At 40.6% G+C, this 26,642-nt stretch overlaps 4 protein-coding genes across 7 annotated transcripts in view; 1 reads left to right on the top strand and 3 right to left on the bottom strand.

Moving 5' to 3' along the window:
• The window catches only part of LOC136438858 (genetic suppressor element 1-like), a 52,943-nt gene extending 44,712 nt beyond the window's left edge, over positions 1–8,231 (bottom strand). For all 3 annotated transcript variants that reach the window (XM_066433865.1, XM_066433867.1, XM_066433866.1), the window contains exon 1: positions 5,919–8,231. In XM_066433865.1, the coding sequence (XP_066289962.1) occupies positions 5,919–8,018 (2,100 nt within the window). In that variant the 5' untranslated portion in view covers positions 8,019–8,231. The remainder of the gene's footprint in view (positions 1–5,918) is intronic.
• Positions 8,232–8,852: 621 nt separating this feature from the next.
• On the bottom strand, positions 8,853–12,743 carry LOC136438859 (DNA replication complex GINS protein PSF2-like). Its single transcript, XM_066433871.1, has 5 exons — positions 12,351–12,743; positions 10,916–11,030; positions 10,262–10,361; positions 9,864–9,990; positions 8,853–9,630 (listed from the first exon to the last, which is right to left on the bottom strand). The coding sequence occupies exons 1-5, from the start codon at positions 12,438–12,440 to the stop codon at positions 9,511–9,513; spliced, it is 552 nt and encodes a 183-aa protein (XP_066289968.1). The 5' UTR covers positions 12,441–12,743; the 3' UTR covers positions 8,853–9,510.
• Positions 12,744–12,958: 215 nt separating this feature from the next.
• Positions 12,959–19,267, top strand: LOC136438854 (transmembrane protein 143-like). 2 transcript variants are annotated; one of them, XM_066433861.1, is made up of 9 exons: positions 12,959–13,089; positions 13,927–14,241; positions 14,736–14,768; positions 15,084–15,278; positions 15,885–16,018; positions 16,442–16,634; positions 17,170–17,336; positions 17,645–17,778; positions 18,167–19,267. In XM_066433861.1, the coding sequence occupies exons 1-9, from the start codon at positions 13,003–13,005 to the stop codon at positions 18,673–18,675; spliced, it is 1,767 nt and encodes a 588-aa protein (XP_066289958.1). In that variant the 5' UTR covers positions 12,959–13,002; the 3' UTR covers positions 18,676–19,267. The 2 variants fall into 2 exon arrangements, with proteins under 2 accessions (XP_066289958.1, XP_066289959.1); XM_066433862.1 differs by lacking the exon at positions 14,736–14,768.
• A 409-nt stretch (positions 19,268–19,676) lies between these two features.
• Positions 19,677–26,593, bottom strand: LOC136438855 (enoyl-CoA delta isomerase 2-like). Its single transcript, XM_066433863.1, has 11 exons — positions 26,462–26,593; positions 25,892–26,057; positions 25,144–25,242; positions 24,514–24,592; positions 24,036–24,139; positions 23,661–23,733; positions 23,260–23,362; positions 22,720–22,840; positions 21,764–21,853; positions 20,849–20,992; positions 19,677–20,329 (listed from the first exon to the last, which is right to left on the bottom strand). The coding sequence occupies exons 1-11, from the start codon at positions 26,524–26,526 to the stop codon at positions 20,177–20,179; spliced, it is 1,197 nt and encodes a 398-aa protein (XP_066289960.1). The 5' UTR covers positions 26,527–26,593; the 3' UTR covers positions 19,677–20,176.
• Positions 26,594–26,642: the final 49 nt, after the last annotated feature.

Genomic DNA, 26,642 nt, shown 5'->3' with positions numbered 1-26,642 from the left:
AACTTAAGATTGTTGTTTTGGAATCAACTCAGCTTGCATTTCCTGTATTTTTCTCTGGAATTAGCTCAGATTGTATTCTGTAAGTTGAAATTTTAACTGACGAGTACTTTGCTCTTAATTCATTGCATTCCTTGTGTTTTTCTCCAATTGCATTCTGTATGTTAGTCTTTTAACTGACCAGCACTTTGGGTTTTGTTTTTGGTATGTTGGAGTTGTAACTGATCAGTGCTATGGAATTAACTCAACTCAGATTGTATTTTGTATGTTTTTCTCTGGAATTAGCTCAGATTGCATTCCGTACGTTAGAGTTCAACTGACCAGTGCTCTGGAATTCACAATTTGCATTCCGTGAGTTTTTGTAAACTAACCAAAGCTCTGGAATCAACTTTAAATTACATTGCCGTCTCTCCTTGGAACATGTCCAAACTGACCAGTGATTTCTAACTGAGATTGCAATTCTTATGTTGGACGAGGGTTGTCTCCAGCTTTTTTCCATCCCATTCACTAGTACCGTTTGGGAGCTAATGTTGTTAATTTTCATTATTCAGTCTGTCATTTTAAGCTTAAACTTCAATTCATTTTCATGTCACGAAGTTAAGATTTTTGGGACAGATGGGTGGACAAATTTTTGTTCCATCCCAACAAGCATATTTCTGTCCCGGGATGGAGGGAAGGGTTCTGGACTGGAGACAGCCTTGTGTTTGAGTGACCGGTGCAGGTCTGGTGTCTGGTGACCATAAAGTGTTCTGCTGGTTCTCTATGGTCTATCTTATCACTTCAGTGGACCTGAATGTCCAGATGTCCATCAGAGAGCTATCTTTACTGTAGACTGAATGTCCAGACCTCCAACTAAGAGCTATCTTTGGTGAGGACAGCTCTGGTGACTTGTGAACTGACAGCAGTCAGGTAGTGTTGAAAGACAGCCAAAAGTGGGTTTCTGGGGCTAGGGGCTAGGGTGTAAATTAGGAACTTGATAGACCATATAAAACAAGCTATCTACTTACCCAAAATCATGACCATTCATCAAACCCTTCTTGAATTATTCCCTTTCAAAGTCTGAAGCAAAACCTGCTCCTCCAGTTCCAAAAAAGCCGCTAGGTGGCCCAAACCTACAGCACTTACTCTCTGTCCAAAGAGCTACCTACCACTCAAAAATCAGTTCCATAGAGTGTCCAGAACACGAGATATCAAAACAGGAAGTTCCGCTGCAGTACCGTGACAAGCCGCTAGGGGACCCAAAATCTAATCACTTCTAGGTCTCATCAAGACCTACCAACATACCAAATATCAAAACAATCCATCTAGGCCTTCTTGAGTTATGGAGGTCAATTACAAACACATATACAAACGCTACCCTCTGCATAACCTTCTCAGCGAAGGTAATAATTGTGAGTCTAACTTTCCCTCTGATTTAAGTGTTTGACCCAATACAAGCGATTGATCATGATATGATGTCACCGTGACACAGTAGCAGGTAAAAGGCAGGTGTTAGACAAAAGATGAATCTAATTAATATGTCAATTTAATTCTATCTGCTAATTTAAAGACTAATTAGTAATCTAATCTTGCCTACCAATCGTTGAATACCTCGGATGTTTACAAAAGGTGATCACTCTATATTGGTTGAAATAATAGTAAATGCATCTAGGATCTTCCATTTATACATACTTATGCAAATTTATGTGTTTTTTAGTGGATTTAAGGTACTTAACGCCAATTCATCCTTGAATACACATAACTTTCTATTTAGTTTCAACTTCAAATCAATTATTCAGCTTACCTACAGCAAGTTGTCTAAGTATTTGAGCAGAATACATAAAAGCTTCAAGAATATCTTCCATTTAGACAAATGATGCAACATCAAACATAGGGAATAACATCCAGATTCCAGACTGAAGAAAATTGATTGTGTCAGCAGTGGAAAATATTTGGAATCCTGGATACCAGCTGGAAGCATGTTAATCCTCCGCTCCAGATGTTGCAGTCTTCATCTACAGTTTAGTGCCAACTTTCGGCCGTCCGAAAACCTTTCATCTGTCTTCATCAATTCATCTACAGTTTAGTACCAACTTTGGGCCATCCAAAAACCTTTGGTTTGTTGTCATCTACAGTTTAGTGCCAACTTTGGGCCGTCCGAAAACCTTTCACCTGTCTTCATCAATTCATCTACAGTTTAGGTCCAACTTTGGGCCATGCAAAAACCCTTTGTCTGTCTTCATCAGTTAAGTGCCAACTTTAGGCCATCCGAAAACCTTTTACCTGTCTTCATCAAGTTCATCTTCAGTTTAGTGCCAACTTTGGGCCATCCAAAAACCTTTTGTCTGTCTTCATCAGTTAAGTGCCAACTTTGGGCCGTCCGAAAACCTTTCACCTGTCTTCATCAAGTTCATCTTCAGTTTAGTGCCAACTTTGGGCCATCCAAAAACCCTTTGTCTGTCTTCATCAGTTTAGTGCCAACTTTAGGCCATCCGAAAACCTTTTACCTGTCTTCATCAAGTTCATCTACAGTTTAGGTCCAACTTTGGGCCATCCAAAAACCTTTCGTCTGTTGTCATCTACAGTTTAGTGCCAACTTTGGGCCATCCAAAAACCTTTTACCTGTCTTCATCAAGTTCATCTTCAGTTTAGTGCCAACTTTGGGCCATCCAAAAACCTTTTGTCTGTCTTCATCAGTTTAGTGCCAACTTTAGGCAGTTTAGTGCCAACTTAAGGCCATCGGAAAACCTTTCATCTGCCTTCATCGACAGTTAAGTACCAACTTTGGGCCGTCCAAAAACCATCCTTTGTTTCTATATGAGTAGCAAAGTTCATTTATGACCAAGGAGTAAAACAACAGCCAATGTCTCGGCCTGTGACTGTCACCTTTCTCAGGGCAATAATGACTGGTTCTACTTGGCTGTTGTATAGCTCCTTGGCTGTGAATAAAGAACTTTCATACTCATACTTTCGTGCTCAAGTGATTTACAAACCTGATGAAATTACTCACAAATCTTTTCACAAAAACATTATGTGGATAATCAGTAATGAAATTTGGAGTGGTCTGAGGCCAAGATTTTGAAAAATCATCCAAATTTGCTGACAAATATTGATTATGATTTTTATGAAATCACTGTTGGGTGCCAATCTCCATAATGCTGAAAGATGGATCTAGACTTTATTAAGTATGGAAAGTTTTGATAAGAAGTTTTCACCCTATTTTTCTGCAAGGATGTTATACTTATAGGGAATCGGTTTCTGGTAACTTTTGCCCTGTAGGACGCCTTTCACCACTTCAATATGGAACACTTCCAAGTAGCCCAGGTCAAAAGCTACCGTACCATCACGGTGAGTTCCCGAGACCTACGGAATACCACCGGGCTCCTCATATTTGCCAGCCGGGGTGGGAGGGAAAGGTTAGCTGGTGGCGCTGGTTGCAATGTCTGCCTGGTTCCTGATGGAGTCAAAACAAACTAACAAGTAACATGTGCACGGCGCTGCAGATTGTGGGGTCACGTCGGGGCGAATGCCACACATCTTTGTACACACCAGCACTACCCAAGCATGCCTGCCACTCAGGACCAGGTGGGAAGGCATGAGGTACCTTACCGGTGAGGGGGATCCACTCAAGTCTCAACAGTACAAGATTATGGTATAGAAACAGTACAACTATAGGACCTTAGTGGCACATCTTTGTACACACCAGCACTACCCAAGCATGCCTGACACTCAGGACCAGGTGGGAAGGGATGGGGTACCTTACCGGCAAGGGGGATCCACTCAACAGCACAAGACTACGGTATAGAAACAGTACAACTATAGGACTCTAGTAACGTTAGCACATTTTTGTACACACCAGTACTACCCAAGCATGCCTGACACTCAGGACCAGGTGGGAGGGGATGAGGTACATTACCGGCAAGGGGAAATTTGCAAGTAGGACATTTACAGCACTGAAATAGTATATCTATGTAGGACCTTCAAGGGTTTCTAACAATATCATCAATAAAATCAGGCTTATATGACTGAAGGATAAATTTTCAAGGGATTTGATTTTAAGCTTTGCAGCCATAACAATGATCTCTGATATTGCATAATTGCAGCAACTAAATGCTAACAAAAGATCAATATTTCTTACCTTCTCTTCATGGGTGATATTGATATTGATTACTCTTTCTCAAAGAACAAAATCCTTTACACTAGATTTCTATTGTTACAAATCAAAGAGTATTAAGCTATCAATTATAAACCCATGCACTGTTAAAACATATACAATCTGTTACGTCTACAGGGAATTTTCAATCCACAATATTACACCAGCTAAAAATATCCAGGGTCTAAAGCTGACGGCATCTGCTGCAACGAGAGGTCTCAGCTCTGTTTACCTGTGCTTTCAACTGGGGGCGGACAATGTGAGGCCTTTGTTGTCTTGACAAGAGCTGAACAAGCACCTGTATTTACCTGCCTAAAGTACATGTACTCTGGACAAGGTACAACACCTGGGCAGCACAGGGCTTAGAAGAGAAAATATGGAAGCATATATAGTACAAGGTTTTATGGTCTCATTGAAATAAGCAATGAGTCAAATGATTTTAGGAATAATATGTACTAGTTTAAAAGGCGCCCGTTGTTGGATTATGGTGCAAAAACTGGAAATATTCTCCAGAACAAAATATTGGCTTATGTTTCCATTTATACTAAGTTCTTGTCATTCTATCAATATATCACATTGATTGAAAAGACAGCCAAAAGATGACCAGTACAATATGTGTTGAACTAGTTGAACTATGTGCCAGTAAATAAATCACAGGTTGTGAACACATCCATATGGTCCAAGGATGTTGTATTTGTACTGTGAATATTGCTAGGCAAATTGTGAAAAGGCAGATTCAACTTATGAAAAGAAATTACGAAAAAAAATCAACTTTAAGGACCTTTAAGACCTGTATTTGGCCTAAAACTTGGAAAAACCTGAAATTCAAAATTTGAAGAAAAAAACAGCCCTTTTCTACTATGATGACAACTATCCAACTGGTAAAAGCTATTTTCAAGCATCTTGGTAAGGCCCAGGAAAAAAAAAAGCTGTTTTCATTAATCAGATGTCAGATCGAAACTTTTATGTCCCATACTAGCAGCAGACAAAAAAGACCAGGGTAGGCAGGTGTTTGCTACAGTCGGTCGGGTAACCGGAAACACAACGTTTTTTCCAAGGCCTAACCTTCTAAAACCTTGGGCACAGTTGGCCCCAGGCTATGGTGCATTAGCCCCAGTGTCTCCTGTTACCCTTGGTGGCCACACCTCGCTGCTCTTGTCACCTGACACCTGCGACAGGTGTGTAACTCTGGGGGACAGGTGGGAAGTCTTCCGCCAACACAAAGGTGCACTCAAGGGGCAAATGCACTTTGGCAGGAAAGGTTATGTTTACTAATACAATGTACTAGCCTCCTCAGCTTCATGGGTTGGGCTTGGGTGTGTGTGCCGATATTAAATGTGCTTTTTTTTAGTTGTATACCAGTTCTGATTGTACTCAGAGGTGGTTTACAAGAAGCCGGGTGCAAACAGGTTACTGACATACACACACACAAAAAAAGCCCACCTCCGGCAAAGGAGGCTATAACTTAAAAGTTTACAAGGACATTGAAACGGGCTGAATTTAAGAGTTAGACACATTGCAATGGGTCTACATCATGTATGTCCTTTCGAACTCTATGTTTTGCTACTGATGATATTAAAAGTACATGTATGATATTGAAACTAGCTCTATCAGTACAAACGAAGATAGAAATCTTTACCCACCTTATGTTCATCAATGGCCTGTCCCCTTTAATTAAAGGTATGATGTGTACAACAATATTGTTGCTGTGCACAGTCTTTTCAACACATGATAAAAGTGTGGCCCTAAACATACAAAAGAACTTAAGAAGACAAATGTCTTCACCCACCTTGTGTTCATCAATGCTTGGTCCCCTTATAACTGAAGAAGGTGTGAAGTCAGTTTCTGCAGTCTTTTCAACACTTTTCATGAGTTCATGACATCCCGGACACACAAGTACACTGCTACCTCCCTCTAACGCTAGGGATCCCTTCGGTCTGGGGCGGTCAGTTAGAAAGGGGAAGTGTTTTACCGAAACCTCTTTCGCCACCGCAAAAGGATGGAGCTCTCCGCACCAGTAGCACACGAAATCTCGCGTGTGGTACGGCCGCAGCCAGCGATTGGATTGGCCGGGGCTGCTTGGGGAGTCCTCGTAATCGTCCCACTGCTGCAACAGGTTGTGGTGGCAGAACTGGCAGGTGGTCACCGAACCGTTGGACCGGACCGGATCAGCGCCAGGTGCAGGGTTGCAGGTGGCCAGGAAGGGGAAGAAAGGGCCTCTGTCCGAAAGACCGTCCCTCGTCCTTGGGTATGTGTACACTGTTTGCTTACCACCTGTACTTATGCTTTTGCCACAAATAAAGCACTTTTTCCTGGCCTCTTCTAGTGTTTCTTTTTTATCTGCCGCCACGACAGGTGATAACCTTGTTGCAGTATCAGTTTCTCCCCTTGAACTTGACGACGTGCTTGGCAGCACCATAAAGTTACTTATAAAGCCGCCGATCTGGTTAGGTGGGACGCCCCTGATTTGAAGGATGTGCCACTGTTGATCCAACCACGAGTGACAGGTGTCACACACCCGGGCTGTGCCGTCATGTCTCAGCGGTCGGGCATTACTTGCCTGGGGGTAATCAGTGAGAAAGGGAAAGTACTTTACATTCTGATCATCCTCGTCTTCTGATGGTGGTTTGGAGTTAACGACATTACCACCTGAGATTGGAAGAATGCTACCACACAGGTAACAACCCTGAGGCTTGGAAGCAGTCGACTTTTGCGGCGGCCAAGAATGTGTGGAGGGGGAAGACAGCAGCTTCCCTGGACTCTCCTTGTGCATCTTATAGACACGTTGGCTCTCCGGTGTTGCCGACGCTTCGAACGACTTCCACTGCCTGTCCAAGGACTTTCGGCACCCGTGACAGACCCGGGTCACGCCGTGTACCGTCAGGGGCATGGTGCCTTTGGGCGGGGTGAGTTCTTCCAGGAAGGGAAAGTATGCGCCCCCTTCAGAGTGTTTCCTGGAATAGATGAACCTGCCTGAGTTGAACGGCTGCGTCACTCCGCAAGTGAAACACCTCATCATGCCATCGCCATCTTCTTGAGTGTTTCTGTCCTGTGGTATAGTGTTGTGGTCCGAAGACATAGCCTTGCGGGACACATCGGGCTCAGATCGGAGCTGATATTGTCTCTCCATGACAGGGATGTTGTTCCTCTGGAATGCCTGCCACTGCCTGAACAAGAACTTCTCGCAGCCCTCACAAATCATGACCGTCCCGTCCTGGTCCGCCTGGCCAGCCCCAGGGGGCGGGGCATGCCTTGTGAGGCAGGGGTAGAACGGTGACTTCGGGTTGTGCTGGGGCCGCGTGTGAGCGCTCAAGAGATGTCTCCTGTCTTTCTTATTTCCGCAGACGTAACATAATCTCAGAGTCGACGTTCCTTCGTTGGTTGTTTCTCTGTTTCTGGCGTCGTCACTGTTAGCGGCGGCATACCCGGGCCACTCGAAGTCGTCCCCGCCCACGTCGGCCGCGTCTTGACCGTTAAGTTTCAGGAGTTCCTCCTGTTGAAAGCGAAGTTGTGCGTCGTGGCAGACGTCGTGACCGCTCCTGTAGCCGCACCCTGGGGGCCTCTTGAGCCAGTAGAGCCGCTTGGCAAGAGGCGTTCGCATCCGCTCGAAGGAATTCCATTGCTCGGACAGGAAGGAGCAGCAGACGAAACAGACGTCGGCGGACCCGTCGGGAGCCAGGGACCGGCCGCCGGGCGGGGGCTCGTGATACTCCAGGAAGGGGAAGTACGGCACGGCGGTGTCGCCAGCTCCCGGGCGCGATCGGAGCTCGTAGCTGGCCCCACCGCTGCCACACACGAAGCACACGGAGCCATGTTGGGAGGGATCCGCCGCCGCCAGGCCAGATGTGGCCGCGGCCTCGCCAGCTGTGTGCGGCGCACCCGCCATCATGTTGACAGCAGTAGTCCCCCTCGCATCAAATCACAACCGCCGCATACCGACACAAAAAACGCGTTCGCCCATCCCGCAAAGCACCACAAAACGCTACCGGAAGTGTCTTGAAGCTCGGTGAAGGTTGCTCGCGGCAGGGAATCCTCCTGAAGTGCATTGCCAGCGGGATCTCTCTCCCCGCGCGACTTCCCCGTGTTGTCGGCCGGGGTCACCAGGTCGTAAATTACCGTCTGCTGCACCCAGCATGCACCTCGGGGCACCAGCTGGTGGACGAACCCATTCACAGAAAACAGGGGAGGGTAGGATGGGGAAAGAGATAAATAAAGATATCCTCACGAGCGACGACTAGTAAATTACGTTTCAACTGCAGTGAACTTATAATGTAGCCTGAGTACCATCCTCTGAAGTGACCGCTGGCTCAAAAAAAATTGCCTATGTATCCGTCTGTCCATAAATGTTGACTCTCCAATATCAGCTACGCTGCCTCGAGAGTCAATGTATGGTATTGTAATATTTGACAATAAATTTAAAAAAATTGCTTGCTAACCCCTATGGAGGATTGTACTCAGGTTACTTCTAATGAGGCTAAGCATGATGCTTTTTCACTCACTCACTCACTCACTCACTCACTCACTCACTCACTCACTCACTCACTCACTCACTCACTCACTCACTCACTCACTCACTCACTCACTCACTCACTCACTCACTCACTCACTCACTCACTCACTCATTCACACATGCACACACACACACCACACTTTTTTCAACCAGGGTACTGGCTATAAATCATATGATTATGAAATATTCTACATACTGAAGTAAAAAAGGACAAAAGCTTCACTTGTATTTATTGAGAATCAATGTTATCTCACCGTACATTGATAAGGCTGTAATACATGTACAATGTAATACATTATTGGTATATACCATTCCGTTTGGTCTATACAGTATACAACACCACACCATGCTTGCATACACACTTTGGTTACAAACTCTATAAGTTACTTTATTATTTAGTACCATTTGGTCCCATTGAGAATCAATTCACATTCATACAGTTTCCCCATATACACACTCAAAACAAACAGTTGTGGACTCAATAAATTTGAGTAGAGCTTGCCTGTGGTATTACTAAGTTGCTGTTATGTGCAAACAGTTTCAAGTTCAATTCTATACCATTCTTTTATGTACCTAATTCCAAAGAGTCAAGCACTTGTTGTGGTCTCATCAAATTTGAAAATGTCACTAATGTGTACAAACTTTTTCAAGTCCAATCCTATACCATTCTGGTAAGTATCAGATTTTAACAATACTCAAATGCTGACTTAAGGTCATCTAAAATATGCAAAGAACAGAAGATAAGACAACCCTCCAATGTAAATAAAAGTATATAAGCTCAGCATGAAAGTTAATCTGAGTTGGTAAATGACAACTGTTGTTCACGCAATCTCATACTGTTGTTCACGCAAAGTCTTCTTTCACAGCTGTGTTACTCCTGTGTATGCTGAGTGGCTCCCCCTTGTGGAGTTCGTATTTGGTGCATGTGATCCAGGGCCTGCGTCAGGAACTGTCGCATCGTGTTGATTTCCATCAGTGAAAGGTCATCCAGCTGTAATTGGGGAAAAAGCATGTGTTGTTACCATTCTACATAGGAGTAACCAAGGTATACATTTTTCTTCCCCATAATCGTGTTTTCAAGTTGGTATTTAACCTTTAGCACACTGAAGTAGCCATTTGGCACCCGATTCCCTATTAGTTACTGAGTTAGGAACCAAGGAGAAGGTTTAAGACCATCATCATTTTTTTTCAAATCTGAGAAACAATAGAGCCAACAAAATGTACCTGGGCATGGGATTCCTGCTCTGAGACAAACTTGTCCACAGAGGTGCGCAGCTTAGCCGTGCGGATGTCCCAGATATCCTTTATCAGGGTCCTGACTTCATCTGCCCTGGGAATGTCGTCTGTTGCACTAAAAAAGAAACAACCTTAATATCATGGCCACTCAACTTCTGTGTAAGAACAATAAAGCAGACTTCACCCAATGTGTTAGTTAGTTAGTTAGTTTGTTTGTTTTATTAAGATCTCAATTAGTGTTAGATAGAGAAACACTATTCTACCTGGAGTCCACTTACAAAAATGACACAGAAAACATTGCTCTAGAAAGGTTTTCACCAAGTCCTGGCTTTACTTCTTAGATGTCAGCATTACCAAATACCAAATGGGTTGATATTCCAACTTACTGTGTGAGTAGGAGTTGTGCCACTTCCATGTAATGCTTGTTCAGCATTGGCTTGAAGAACTGGGAGCCTTCTTCTTCTTCTTTCTTCTCTTGTAGTTTTTCTAAGGCATGCATAAGAAATAACCAGTGTGTTATATCCATGTGCATCTTTATCATCAAACACTATCAGGAAACATTCTGGCGGAGTCTTAGGAGTCAAATGATGAAGGTTGAATTCTTGTACAAACAAACCATGATGCACACGGAATGACATCTTTCACCACTTGTTATCCCATGAAATGCCAGGTTGCTCCGAAATGTTACCTACAGACTTAATGATTACAGATCCCTGAGTTTTCTAAATGGGGAACAGGCGCACTGTGCCCTATTTCAGCACCTATTACCATTGGGAGCAGATTTTGCCAATTATGCAATAGTGAAAAATTCAGATTGACCACAATTGACCATGCAAGTCCACAGGTGGCAACAGTCTTCAACTGTAATTTGTCCGATCACAATTTCACCCTCATGAACTTCGATGAAGCCTTAGAATGACACATTCCCACATCAAATCTGCTAAACCTCTACATTCTGCTCCCTTGCAATTGCATTAGGGTAGGCCCCTCATTTTCTTGACAAAACCCAGCTGAGATGACAATGGACACATGTTACATACCCACATCCATCCAGTCAGGAGGCTGTATCCGGCACTTCTGCCGTTGTTTGAGGTTGATGGCCATCCACAGGGGAATCTGCACTGGCAGACCTGGGTTGAAGGGACCGATGTCACCCTAGAACACAAGCACATTAAGTCAATCAAACTTTACAACAAACATGTTCTTAAATAGTTACATCATGAAACAAGATTTAGTCTTAACTTCTAATTCTGAGAGGCACAGTATATGCGGTTACAGCCCTATGTTCCGAAATCCCTATGTTCCGAAATCCCTATATTCCGAAATCCCTATGTTCCGAAATCCCTATGTTCCGAAATCCCTATGTTCCGAAATCCCTATGCCATATAAGTTCAAAAACCCCTATCGAAATGTTCCAACACACGGCCATATTTCTTAGGAAGAGTCCATGACGCATTTAAAACTCCGTTTGATCTTTTGTTAAAAAAAGATTGGATTTTTCTATATCAGCTTTCGAAAATTTCGAGCATTAGCTATAAAAAAATTCAATTTATTTGAACTAGCTATCAAAAACTCTTTTCAAAGAAAATTTCAAGATTTTTTATAAAAATCTCGAAAATCTTTAATATTTTGATATTTTATAGTCCAAACTGTCTAAATGATGCTTGGTATTCGGAGAATTTAGATATCAAAGATTAAGATATCTAATGACCTCGCGCCAGTTAGATATGCAATTTAATATATATATACTTTTTAAAAATGTAAGGAAATGAAAAAAAATCACTCATACATGAACAAGACATTTGCGATGCGGTTCGGCCTCTGGTTCAAATTTAACAGAGCTCAGGATCTCTTAAATGGCACAAGAGAAGAGTATCAGAGGAAGGTATAGGATCTAAGATCAAAATCTAAATGCCACCATGAACCTCGTTAAGCCACAACCCTCTACCGAATTATGGCCCAGAGTTGGAACATTTAGTTACATATACTATACATTTATATTCACCTTGAATTTCGATTTTATTCTGTTAGATTTCGGAGCATAGAGATTTCGGAACATAGGGATTTTGGAACATAGAGATTTCGGAACATAGGGATTTCGGAACATAGGGATTTCGGAACATAGGGATTTCGGAACATAGGGCGGTCACCGTATATGGCAAGCGATAAACCACCCCGTTGGCTTGACCACTTGGATCAAATTCCGCGGATCTTATAGAGGCTCCGAGCCCCGCTGCTGCTCTGGGTCACATTCATCCCTTCAGATGTTGACATAAAGCCTTTGGTAATGTGTTAAGCCTCAGCTATCGATAAAAGCATACGTTTTATCTCAAGCATTATTATCATGAAGACTGAAACTTTTCTCCAATTCATGATACAATGTACATGTGTACAAACATAAGTGTACATTGTAGTATTGTCAAATAATATGATATAATATCAACAACACTACAGCACTGTTAGTTTCATACTTACCCCAATAAGATACATCCGGTCCATGGAGAAGTTCGGCACAATATGAACCATCTCCTTCTCAGCCAGGAATTCCACTTCTGCAGGGTCCATATCTACTACAAAGTCTGTTCAAACTGAACGGTCCTTCAACAAAAACGTCAAAGTGTTGGGTTGTGCATTTCCCACATGGGGGAGGGGGGCGCGATGCCTGGACGACACAAAATCCGTGTTTTTTATCCAACGCGACAATTCCTTAATGAATAGAGTTGTGCGCGGACATTTCTGAGTTCAGAGTTCCTATTCAGAATACCACACTGTCGTGCTGAACTCCGGAAGAAGATGGAAAACCTGAGGAAGGTTTGGAGTCCAGTTTGGCCGACTTCCACTTTTTCGTTTTCGCGGGAAAATTTTTGCAGTGCAACTTGGGAGAAGGCGATAAAACGTTAAATATTCATCTTCATATCAGATGAAACCCGTGAAAGCAACATAACACACCATAAAAAAAGTGGAACAAATTCAAGTAAATATTTTATACGAATTCTGTACGACATTTATTCTGATGATCTATCTTCTCAATTTCTATATTTTCTACCTAATTTTGATTTGTGTTTTGTCGCTCCTACGCTCTAAATAACCTTCGACCTTCCACCCTGATGACCCCAAACATGTAAAGATGGGCGGTCCAACCTTGTTCTGCTGTCGTGTGGGGAATTTCCGCCTCAGAATCCTGTCTCTTGGACTTCACACCTCAAGAAATAACGTAAGACGATGCAGTAGGGTGTACAGAATGTCAACATATCGTGATATTTGTCTAAACATTTGTAGATGTCCTTGGAAACGTCATTGAAGACTAGTAAACAACAACATGATATGCCACCTGTAAGACGTTATAAACGTCTTAGAAATACACCTGTCGCATGTTAGAATGTATACTAAAGACATCCGCTACTAAGAAGAAATGTCACAAGACTGTTCTGCAAACTATAGACATTTTATTAATGGTATGTTCCGTGTCACATTGAATTATGTTGCCTTGACACGACTGAGGACATTACATTTGCCTAACTTGGCTCAAAGCCTATTTGGAGTGTCTACGAATCTAGGCATATGTCATCATATGTCATCATGTCCCTAACAATGCCATAGACTTGTTCACGGATCCCCTTGCGTGTTGGGAGGCATGGGGTTCTATGGGTAGCACAACCATGACAACAAAGACTGGTTATATTAAAGAAACAAGGCCAACTTCCTGTCAATAAATTTTTTCCTCACCATAATTTGTGACACTTTTGCTTGCACTGTATGACAGGGTAAAATGAAATTAATCGACAGGATCACTTGAATTTTTAGAACCAAGGAATGCAACTAATCACAGGGTACCTTACATCCTTTGATCATTGTGAACAACACCTCTGATTGGCTGACACTTTTCCTGTCAATAAGACTTTTTGCACTATTGTCAGGAATGAGTGAACAAGAAGGACATTTTTGTAATTGGCTTCCTTTGAAATAACATAGCAAGCTATATTACAGCAAGATATGTACATGTAGTGTTACTACTAGATTCTTAAATCAGTCATGTTCTTCTATTTTCCAGTATAGTGCAGCAGCCAGGCTAGTCAGCCTACGTAGCAAACTAAAATGGCCGACACTAGCTGCCCCGCTCCCCACCCAGACAGCAGACACACTGGTACCAGCACCAGTACAGAGGGCACCTCTTCTCGGGGTCCCCTCCGAAGAGGAGTTTCCGGAACATTTCATACCCATCACCCGACGGTCGCTGGTCATGCGCCTCATGCAGCGTATGGATGGAATCATCCCCTCAACATACCTGGACCAGTTCTCTGAGTTTTCCGACGCATTGGACACTGCGATCACCGATGAGTTTCACAAAATTCTTATCGAAATGAAGGTACTGCCACCAGAAAATGAAGTGTTTTTCTTCATATCAACCTTGTACATAACTTAAGTAAGTTATAAGTAGGATTTTTACCAGATATGTTCCTTGAACTTGAAGAAAAGATTAAAGAAAAGTTTATTCTTTCACGAATGAAAAGTATAACCCTAACCGTTCCAGATGTCACTTAGGCTATTGACATTATTTGCATACCAAAAGATTATTCAAAAGAAGGGATGGCAAAACTTTGCCCAGTATACATTTCAAGCTTAAGATTAAATCCTAATGAAGATAGCAGCCATGCTTTGGTGACTGCGTAGTTTATTCCATTGCACTTGCTTGTAGACAGAGTTGATTTTGATATCCCGTTATCCCAACCATTGTTTTTGACACTGGACATGCACTTTTTTCCTTTTTATTTGTCTCCAGCTTTTCAAGTAATAGTGTGCTGTGCGTTGTTTGTTCCACTAATTCCCTTTGTTTGTTTGTTATTGATACTTGTGATTTAGCATGTCTTCGATCCAATCAACCCGGACAAAGAGGTGCGTTTCTTTAGCTCTTTAGATCATAACTTAAAGCTATTATAAAAGCATGTGATGCCAACATGCATTGCTTAATATGGCTAATAAATATATATATATAACATATAGGTAACAAGGTATAAGAAGATATCATGTTTAAAGGCAAACTCAGGTCCTAAAACAATTGTGAGCCATGTAAGATTCAACCATGTAAGTTCTAAAATGTATTACAGTTTAACAAATGCAGCATATGATAACTGAGTGTTCTTATTGATGATTTGATTACTCTAACTGATTTGTCCTTCGTTTGTTCTCACTTGTTTTGATCAAATCCAGACGATGTTTGACCCAGTGAACCCTGACAAGGAGACGGTCGCGACACGTCACCTGACGGAACACGAACGTGTGGAGAACGAATTCTTCTTGATACAGAAGCTGTCGTCGCTCATCAAAAAAGCGAGCTACGTCGAGCTGCCGCGTCATGTGATAGTAGAGGCGTTGAAAGACCATGTGTCTGAAAATGGAGTTATGGTAAGAGTCTATGCAGTAAAACTACAGTCTTAGTGGCAGTGTGCCCTTGTGATCTGTGACTTGCTAAGAAATATGAAGTAAGAGGTGGGCCAAAGGTGCCTGGGAGTCATATATCATCAACCATCACTCACTGAACTGGGATAGCCAAACCAATAACATTAGTACTAAAGAAGGCTCTGTCCTGAGGTGTCGCCAAAAAACAAGCAAATGATACAAACCTCCTGGCATCTATGACCCACTATTACATTCATTGTGTCATAAGTCAGTTGAGGTGATGAAAGTGATAAAAAGTGAGCTTAAACTAATTAAGCTCACTGAAGAGTTGATATTCCACTAGTCATGACAGGAAAGACAAGTACAATGAACAGTGGACCACGGCTTAACATCCTGTCTGAAGGACTGCAATGCTTTCCAGTATTGTGTGGTGTCAGTTGAGTGACAACGTTGGATGTGTGACAAAAGTCAGGATTTGATCTCCTGATGTCTTTGTCCATATAGGATCACTAACCACTGGGCTATGCACGTAATAGATGGTTAAAAATTTGATAAGTAGACTTCTGTATACTCAATGACATGTTCACAGAAAGGTTTATGTATTCTTCACAGGTTGATGTGAATCCTGATGCGTATGCCATCCTCAAGTTCTGGGCTTTTGGAAAGGAAGAGATTCAAGAGCAGTCACCAGCATGGTACAGCATGGTCTACAGCAAACTCAGCGGTCCTGCACAGAAGGAGCCAAAGTAGGGATCGTTTTAAATACTATCCTTGATTTTCTTTCTCTTCTCATTGCACGTCTAACTTCTAACCCCTGCAAGAAGGGGAGCAACAGACAAATAAATTTGGGCAAAAGCATACAAAATGAAAACAGTCCTTTTAAATTCGTATTTTGAAATCGTTTTCAAGACTTAGGTTAATTGCTCTGACAGTTCTTGTTATCTACTGTCATTTCTTTTTATGATAAGTTAAAAGTAACTTTATGCAAGTTATCACATTGTATACTATTAGCAATATTCACAGAGTACAAATGCAATGTCATTGTACTGTACAAAAGTATTAAAGATCTGCACAGTTTCAGCACTAAAATCCTACAAGTTTAAGATACTTTAATTTGACAACTTATTGGTTGCCTAAGCCTAAGCCTAGCTATTTCATTGCTTTGTTAGGTACTACTACAAGAGAGTGGTAGTGGCAGCTCGCTTGAAGAAGGACCAGCAGTTGATCCTGAAGGGTTTTAAAGACATCCCCTGTAAGGCGCTGGAACACCTGTTGCCTGATGCTCGCATACGGATGACACGTGCAGACAAAGGCATGGTGTACACAACCATCCTCATAGCATTGTTTGGTGTCATCATACAGGTAAACCTGCAACTTGTTCTTCATTGGATTATAAAACGTTTCTATAATGCCTTGTACTTATTTTTAGCAATATAGAAAAAATACAGTAGGAATAAAAGTATAACTAGCCACCATGTGCCCAGAATTTTGTCCTGAGCAATTTTTTCATGGAGCATTAAAATTATGCATGTAATGTGACCGTAAAGTAAAGGGGGTTTCTATTTAAATCACAATGATGCAACGACTGTTTGCCATGTTGGATGGTTAAACCTGGAAGTGAACAGGTAAATCAATTTTTCTTATTGGTCAAAGAATAATGATGTCATACACACAAATCTATACATTTGACTCTTCTACAAAGTTCTAGTTTCAACCAACTGACATGGCAGCTGTGAAATCATGTGGAAATACCCTGGAGTTTCTCATCGTACTCTAAGTACCAATTGTTGGCAGGCAAAATCGTCTTTCTAGCTCTCCATTTCTGGTACGAACTGCCTCCTGTTTCCTACCGACATCTGCCTGGAGATTAATTGTGTACCATTTTTCATCTTTGCAGCGTCTTGTTTTAGTGATGTCATCTTTAGAGATCCCCATCTTGCTGATGCTGGCGGCAACGATTGGGTTTGTGGTCCTACGGTCGTGGACAGTGTACAAGAACAGACGTAACCTGTATCTCCTGGAGTTGTCCAGAACCCTTTACTTCAAAAATGTATCGAGTAACAGGTGCGCGTTTATTTCATTTGCTTAATTCATGGTATCATTAAGCCAGATGGTGAATTGGTAGTAAAACCACAATTGGACACATTTTAACACATTTTTTATCACTGGATGGTGTGGAAACTTTATACATCACAGATATATCTGGAAAAATTAGGTATCTTCACAACATTTGGGCAATCATACAGCATAGTTGGCATTTCTGAATCGCACTCATGAGCCAAGCACATGAAGTTTATGGTACTGAAACGCCATCCACCACATTTCACTTTACAATCCAGTACTTTAACTTTTTGTGTGTGTCTTTTCAATAGGGGGCTGCTTACTGCACTAGTGGATAGAGCCCAGGAGGAGTCAGTGAAACAGGCACTTCTGGTGTACACATTTCTACTGGGGAGAACTTCACCACTGGAGCTGGAGGCTGAGGATGAAGGAGACATCATCAGAGGTTAGAATTGTGATTCACTGGGCTTAACCCTTGTTTTACCAGGGGTGCCCCTGTGTTAAAAGGTTACCTACTAGTCGGGTTAATCAGTCATATTTGTCATACTTAGGATTTCTTATGAGGCTACGACAGTGATTGGTCATTTGACCCTTGACCCTGATGAAGTGCAGTGCAGACAAGTAGACATTCGGAGACTTGTTTTTGTGTTAGCATGATGTTTTGCAGTTTGCAACACAATGAATTCAGCCCCTTTAGTTGATCCTACTACCATTTCATGCATCTTCAGTATCTGTATCTGTATATAAGTTATAACCACCCTTCCGTGAAACACATCAGCTTCGCAGGCATGCAGAGTTCTTATTGGAAGCCAAATGTTACATGTACTTTCCAGGTGGCATCACTGTGTTCGAGCTGGAGGAGCTCATCAACCGCTGGATCCTGCTGGAATCTGGTTCCAAGATTGTCTTCGACTCATCGGATGCAATCAAACTACTGGAGACGTTTGGCATTCTTACGGGAGACGACATTGATGACGACAGACGCCGCCATCTTTACGTTCTTCCCATCGAAGCCGCCCTTCGACAGCTCCCGCAGCGATCGACCTCACATAGGCATGTTCAGCCGCAGTTCGATGTCCAGCAGCTGGATTCCATGGTGTCGAGTATACAAGGGCTGAACGAAACAATGAAAGACTTTGCCAAAAACGTCAAAACAAGGCTACATATAATAGAGAACAGGCTGGACAATGCGAAGGGTGTTCCTGATGCTTTTCAAGAATCTCCTACCATCAAAGATGTGAAGGTTGAAGATTTAGAATCATTAACGTCTAAGGATAAAGTTGAGGAGGAAAGTAGACCACATAAAGACCAAACACAAGTAAAAAAGGAAGATAAAGTGTAGTAGTCCATAGTGGAATTATCAGCATCATTGTTGCAAAGGTAACTTGTGGTAAGTAAGTCCTTTAAAACTTACTGACAACAGCTCTTGGTGCCTATGTTGACTAGTATTGCATATCAAAGCTAAAGCAGCAGAGTGCTCAGTGGTGGATATGTATCTTTAACAGTATATAGTTTTCAGTCAAAACAAAACGTTATGAGATTATATATATGTGATCAGTTGAAAGCAGTATGCTTACTGGAGATGACATCAAATGAATGAATTATAGTAAATTTTTATCACTTTGGAAATGAATCAAATTCTGTGCCATTTTTAACACCCATTATGACCATGTTGGTGCCATACATCTTTGTGAACTGATAGTGTCATTATTTCTTGCCAGAACTATACTGTACTGTGATGTTGTGTATGTTATGTAAAGAACCAAGTTAACAACCCTGCTTGTTTTTATTGAATGTATTTTAAGTTATGTGTTGGTGCAGCTTCAATTTGACATACAGGTATCTTAGTATCAAATATCACAGATAAGCCTGAGTTTTCAGCTCACCAGTTTGTCACATGTCCAAGCAGTCTAATAAAGAAGGCTTAAAGATTATACTGAATGTTTGTTTATACATTCCTTGCAAAAGTCTTGCCATAGTTGACAGAGCAATTATCTGGTCATTTCATCAGGAACTCAGCACATGCTCAAGTGTCATCGTCTGGTCAACTTTATTCTTTAAATAAATAGATAAATAGATAAATTTCAATCTTCGTCAAAAAACCATGGAGAACCAAAGAGCCAGTGGCCCTTATAGTTAATCATAGTTTTGATAAGTGAAAAACGGCAAGAATCTTAAATAGTATTCATGTCAGCATGCATCCAACTCCACTAGCAGAACACCAGCAACATTCTAATGAAGACAGTAAAATCTTCAAATTGATCACAGATTATATACAAAAAAAGGTGCCTAAATTTAAACAATAGATGAAAAAGATCATAAATCATCAGTCAGAACATGATGTAACAACCAACAAGTGTTTTATTCTTGTACTTTGGACATTTGTAAATAAAGAAAACAAACTTGCAAGTTTTTACAGGCTATATTTTGCAATAAATGTGTTTTAGCTACTCTTTCCACCAATATTCCAATACACTTCCAAAGATAATACTGGTACTTCTAGTATTGTCCCTTCACAATACACTATTCTTTTGAATGAAGCAAATGTACAGAGCCAGGAGAATAAAGTCTATGCAGCTTAAATATTACTAGACAACATTGTCTGCAATCCTCGATGAAGGTTAGACATCCAGGTAATAACATACGCAAGGTAACATTTACTCAAGTAAATGGATAGATTTTGGAAACGGTCAGACGTTTCAGGTAGCATCACTCTCACTGTCGAAAGGTAGTGGAAATCAGAGGATGCTACCTGAAATATCTGATCGTATTCAATATCAATTCGGTTGCTGGAGTAACTGTTACCATGCATATTGTCTGCAATCATTTTAAATCTCACACGGTTATGCAAACTTCTTGCTGAAGAAGGCCATGATAGCCTGCACACATTCCTCCGACAGCCATCTCCCTTCCAGCACTTCGCACTCCTTTTCGTTGGCCCTGTGCAGCTGTTCGCGCTCCTGGTCCCGGACTAGCTTCTTCCCCTCCCTGACAGACTGGGGAAGAAACGGAACAATGTTGTACAAGTAGTCATTCCTATAACATTAATAGTCTGTGGAAGAGGGTACAATATTTCTACATACCACTGCATGGTAATCTTTAGCCTCACCAGGCCTTCCTACAGGGGTATGGAGAGAAGAATTGGGCAAAAATAGGGTGAATACTTGGCCAGGAGAGTCAGTCCTCCTCCGACTAACTGCACAGGCACCCAATGATGACCTAACTCCCCTGGCAAATATTCTCCTTATAGTCCACATAGTTAGACTGGTAGAGGCTTAAAATTCATACTTATATGGTTGGAAGGAACAATGTTTTTGTCCATTTTACCTACTTAAATATACAACTTAATTAATATACTCTGTTGAGTGCAATTACTAAAATGAAAAAAACAGTCACCAAAATGTTACATACCATTTTGAACACTATTTTGTCTCACTTTAATTTGTATCAACATCTTCCTATGTACAGAAAGATAGTTACAGACACCTTAGGACCCAAAACATGTATGTACCAACCTGTGGTGGAAGCTGGGCAACATAATCGACCTTCGCCTGCACTTCTTTCTGGAAGCTATCATGAGGAAAGACCTCAGTCACCAGGCCTCTCTCACATGCCTCGCGTGCAGTCACCTTCCTATTGAAGAGCAGCATCTCATTAGCCTAAAGGAAACAAAAACAACACTGAAGCTTTAGGTCGATGAACGTTAGACATCCAGGTGATAAGATATGCACACAAAAAAACAGATGCTCAAGCAACTGGATAAAATTTTAAAATGAAAAGACAGTGGATGCTGTCTGAAATGTCTGTTTCAAAATTTTATCCAGTTGCTTGAGTTACTGTTCTTTGGTGTAACTGAATCTTTAGATTTGTTTTGTAACTTTACGTTATTGCACAGCACACATAAATATGCATCAATTACAACTGTAAAAGAGGGGGAACACATGATTAAGGTTTCCCAAGATATGGCATATTATATGTATGCTGTATTTGCTTCTGTTTCTTGGAAAGCATTTAGTGTTCAATCGACAAGACATTATTGCTAATCAAAATGCAAATTCATTCAAAGCATTGAGATCTCATCAAAACAACACCTCTAATGAAAACAACGCCTCAATACAGGTAACAATGGTGCTGGTGTAGTGCTTATGCCATCATTAAGTTAATTGGTTTATAAGAATTGGACTTTAACACAGGCATGAGTGGTGTCATCAACAATGATTAAGTCTTACCATACTATACATGCTGTACTATATTTGTGAAAATGCATGAAAACGGAACATTTTAGTTTAATGAATAAGTTTCAACTCAGCCATCCTATGGAAGAGGACAAGAAGCTGGACTTGTAGCTCAATCACAGTAAATGCGTTGTGTTGCAGTAAAATCATAAGCTTACAGAAAATGTGCATTTACAGGCATTGAACTCAACTTACCTTAGCATTACCCATGAGCTTGGGGAAAATATATGATGAGCAGCCCTCTGCACTCTGACCCAGCTCCGTGAATGGCGTATTGAAGGTAGCCTACAATATATTCAAATAAAAATTCATTGTGAGTATACTTCACTTCAGTGTTTCAGGATACACTTGGTAAAATCCCTTTAAAAAAGACATGTAAGCCATATACAATGTACAGCTCTGATTCCAAATTGTTTGCATGTACTACTAAGGCCACACCAATCTAATTTCTTGGTTAACAGATTTTCTTTATTTATTTTAGCACACAAAAAATCATGAAAACAGAAGGCTGGGGGTGAAAACTTGCACCTGACCCTGTTCACTCATTAATTGTGTGCACCAAAGTACAAACTTTCCTCCGAGATTCTGTTTTCCTTAATTTTTTTTTTAAATTACGTTAACCAAGAAATTAAAATGGTGTGGCCTAATGTCATGTTTTCACTAAACCCAATTTGAAAAGTTGATGCTTTTTTTTCTTTAAAACAGCATTTTTAAAAAGAACTCTAGCATTGACTTATCTTGGAAATATTGGTATGCAATAATTAGTCTCTTGCAACTTTGTGTCATAATGAATTTGATCATCTCACTAGAAACAAACAGAGAGTCACAGATTCAAGATGAATTGTGCTTATTATAATATATTTGCATCTTCAACAATAGAGATCAGTTTTACTCAATGCAAGCATGATATTACATCTTGTGAACATAAGAGGATAACCTACACATCTTAGGAGCTAATTATTGTTACATATAAAGACAATTCAAACTCTACAACTGGATAAAATTCAGAGATTTACTTCCAGACCTAAAGCTCTGAATTTTATCCAGTTGTAGAGTTTAAATTGTCTTTATTGTTCATTGTTCATTGTTTCATTGGTAACCTACATGTTTAACCTTCATAAATGTTTGTTACATACAAAAACAGTTCTCACCTTATCAGTAGCATACACAGCATCAAATAAGCCCAGGACAGTGACTGACACTCCCACTGCAGGACCATTCACAGCACCAATCAGGGGCTTGGGGAAGTCAATAAAGGCGGTGACAAATCGCCTGGTGGACAGGAAAATGGGATATGGGAAATTGGGAATATTCTTTGTATGTCATATATTTATTTTGTATGTCATGCATGTACCTATTATGACCTACCTATCACTTAGTCTTGTATTTGATAAAAAATGATGGGTAAAAGATCATGCACTTACTTTGGCTTGCTAGACTGAGTAATATGCAAAATTGCATATGTAAATGATGTATATAATACAATGTACAGTGGGAGCATTTAAAGGCGTATTGGGCTTCACACTTGAAAATTACATATCATCTTAGTGAGATCAGACAGTTATTCACAATTTTCAATATCTCAATGTTTTCTGGTGAAACAGATCAAAAATACTTCTGAAAGACTTATATCATTCTCAAACTACAAAACTATAAAATGTATTAACATTTATAGAATGTATAAACCTTACCTGAGCAGTTCCCTGCCGTCCCGTGCCATCTTGGGCATGTCCTCAGGATCAATGTTCATGAAGTTGCCGAGATCGTTCCCACTACAGTAGTAATCACCAGCACCTTAGAGAGGTTCAAAAACAAGTTTAGGGCTGGTTTAAAAATATTCTATGTGTAGGATGAAAGAAGCGCATCTTTTGATTTTTAAAGGAAAGAGGTTTTGGTCAGTCTTCTGGCAATAGACGTATTGTCTCCTGTTCTCGATTGGATTTTTGTGGAACAAACTAGATATGGCAATGCAACTTTTGCTTCAAAAAGTATTACACAAGGATGGTACTGTTGATAATAGAAGTTTTCTAGTAACATGGTTCTGGACAATGCTGCAAGCACTGGATGTTTTTACACATCCAAGCAAACATACCTGTTATGACAGCAACAGTGACAGAGTCATCCTTGCTCGCTTGGTCCAATGCCTGGACAATTTCATCGTACATCTGCAGGGAAACACAACATGATCTACTATCAATATGAAAGTTTCAATGGCCATATTTTGGAATACAAAAATCCATCAGAAAAAAAAAAACTTGGACATGCACCATTCTAGTATATGTATTTATCTTTGTGCAAATTCTATAATCTTAAAAATTTCCAGTATTGGCAGTTATTTGGTACATATAGTTTTCTTGCCAGTGTGTGATTGGCTCAGCTACTGTATGTGAATATTGGATATCAACCTTAACCTATGCCTTCTTTGATAAATCAAATACATTCAATAAGTTACTAGTAATCTACTTACCAGCCAAGTAATAGCATTTTTCTTTGCAGGCCTGTTGAGTAGGATGGAGTAGACCTTGTTTTCCTTGGTAACTTTTATCTCTTTGAACGCACTGGCTTCTTCCCCTGCAAATAGATTAGAAATGTTAGACTAAATCCATCTTCTACGTACTTCAAGGATTGAAAGGACTATAATCCTACTTTCTGAACACACTGCAGCTAAGTTGGTTTGTAACATTAAATTTATAGCAGCTGTTAAAAACCTTGAAGTTTTCCCCACACTGATATACCATACATAAATAGAAAAAGACAACTTTACATTATGCAATATTTTGATGAAGACAAATAATCTCCAAGGAGATGTTGAAAGGCAAAATTGTAAGATTTTCCAGCTTCCTGTACAGGAAGAAAATCTGTAACAAAAACATGGGGATGACATTTTTTACAGTTTTACCTTTAATAATCTGCTTGGGAAATAGGATTGAAGTGTACAAACTCACCTGCTTGCTCTGTCTCTGTAGGTGCTTCTTCTCCTGCAAGGCCATTAATAAGGTCTATGTACTGCTTCTGAGCTTCATCCTACATTAAAAATACAATGTTCATGGGTGTCAACTGAATCACAAATCCGATTTCTTTACTTTTTTAGGGTTACAAAATAGCTCAAATAATATTAGCATTGATTGAGTATTATAAATTGCTGACAGAACTAGAAAGAGTTAATACAAGGACATTCCTGAATGCTTGACATCTGCAGTTTTCTTGTGTTTGTCATAACAATGATATATCTTAATAGAGTTAGGACTTAATTGACTGTGTATCTCTGTTATATTGTATCTGACCCTTACCTCATGACCTCAATGAAAAGCGGCCTGCTTGCTGATTTGAGCTTCTTGTGAATAAACAAAGGTTTTAACAAACAACTGAAAAGCTGATATCAAGTCAAACATGAAACGATCAGCTTTCAAATTAGCCATAACATTAACAAACAAACAAAAAAGAGATGATATTTCTCCTCAAAAACTTTTCTTAGTATTGTTGCTATACATGCTCCCTGTCACTGATGATTTAGTTATGATTAATATATCATAGGTTGATCCTTTCTGCTTGCTTTTCTGCAAATGTAACTGTACCTGGCTAATGTCCCCAAGGCCGCTCCAAGCCTGCCACTTGGCTCGACCCACAAAGTCAAAAGCTCCTGGTTTGGGGGTGTTACATGCTCCTTTGGTAGCCTAAAGGGGAGAAAATGTATTCAAATCAAGGTCTAATGTCAAAGTTTAAGGCTCAGTCTCAAACTTTTATCTTAGACCACTATGCATACAAAATCATATCCAGTTGTTTGAGTAATTGCTTCATAAGTTACAATTATAAAAAAAAAACATTCAAAAGATCCACAACTGCTACTTCAAATACAACCAAACCTGTACAAGTGACCACCTCTACATGAGGATCACGTGTCCTATATGACCACTTTTCGGTCGTGGTAGATAAGTTTTCCTGTTTACACAAGCATTGAGAATATGGTCTATAGTGATAGCCTGGATGCAAGACCCCAAATCTCTAAAATATCTACCCCATAATTTGACAGATATTACAGAGATTGGTGGCTTGGCATCCCCACACGATAGATATTACAGAGATTAGGGGCTACTATAGTGACTACAGGTCCGCATAGTTTACATGTACTAGTAGACCAGATTTTCTTGGTCCCCTGAGTGGTCTTCTTGGGCAGTTTTGTATTTTTGTATATTATTATTAAAAGTAAGCCGGTAGTGAGTACCATGTGAACACTTTGTAATCATTGTGTGAACGAGAGAAGACCAGGACAAAACAGGCGAATGCCTTCTATCCGGCATGTGGTATCAAGGCATCATTTAATACCTGTTTGAATAGAGCATAGATCTGTAGCTTGACGTTGTTGTCCGGTTCTTCCTGGAGTGTGTTTAACCTTTCCTTGGCTGCCTCAAACTCGGCATCTCGAGCTCCGAAGGCTGTCCGTCCCACATGTACGAACTGTGTCCTTTGGACTCTCGAATTCAGCAAGCACCTACAGTTAATATAGATTCAGAGCATGTTTAGATAATAGATTATCTATTTTTTGTTTAGTTTAGCTTATGTAAGTATTGTTTACACATTTTTCATACAAGTATACTAATCTACATCTAAAGAGTACTGAGCAAAGCCCCTCGCGGAAATTGCTGTCATCAAAGGCTATTAACTACTTAATAGGCACCCTCTTCGCTAGATAATGTTAGCTTCATTTACCTAATTTAACAATTTGATCAGAAGATACCGATGCATTTGTTTGAGGAGCATTTATGTGTGTTGTCCCAACTTCAATCTGTTTTAAGTATGTTATCAGAGGCTTGCGAAGCTAAAAAGGTACATTTCTAAGGAACGTGAAGATTCTTCTACTTTACTACATTGCAAAACTGTACGAAGGTTACTCACCTGGTCGATAAACCACCTGCAAACGCAGGTGAGAACCGTAAACACTGTCTCAGAGCAGACGCCATACTTTTGATCACTTCGAAGGTCACTTGTTGAAGATACCACAATCTCGTAGGGATGAAATAAAAACTTTTCCCTATTTTTTCTCACAATCTGTAGAATATTGTCAGGTCTTATACTC

The sequence above is a fragment of the Branchiostoma lanceolatum genome, chromosome 7, assembly GCF_035083965.1.
Source record: "Branchiostoma lanceolatum isolate klBraLanc5 chromosome 7, klBraLanc5.hap2, whole genome shotgun sequence".
NCBI lineage: Eukaryota > Metazoa > Chordata > Leptocardii > Amphioxiformes > Branchiostomatidae > Branchiostoma > Branchiostoma lanceolatum.
This window is presented reverse-complemented; position numbering and strand designations above follow the sequence as displayed.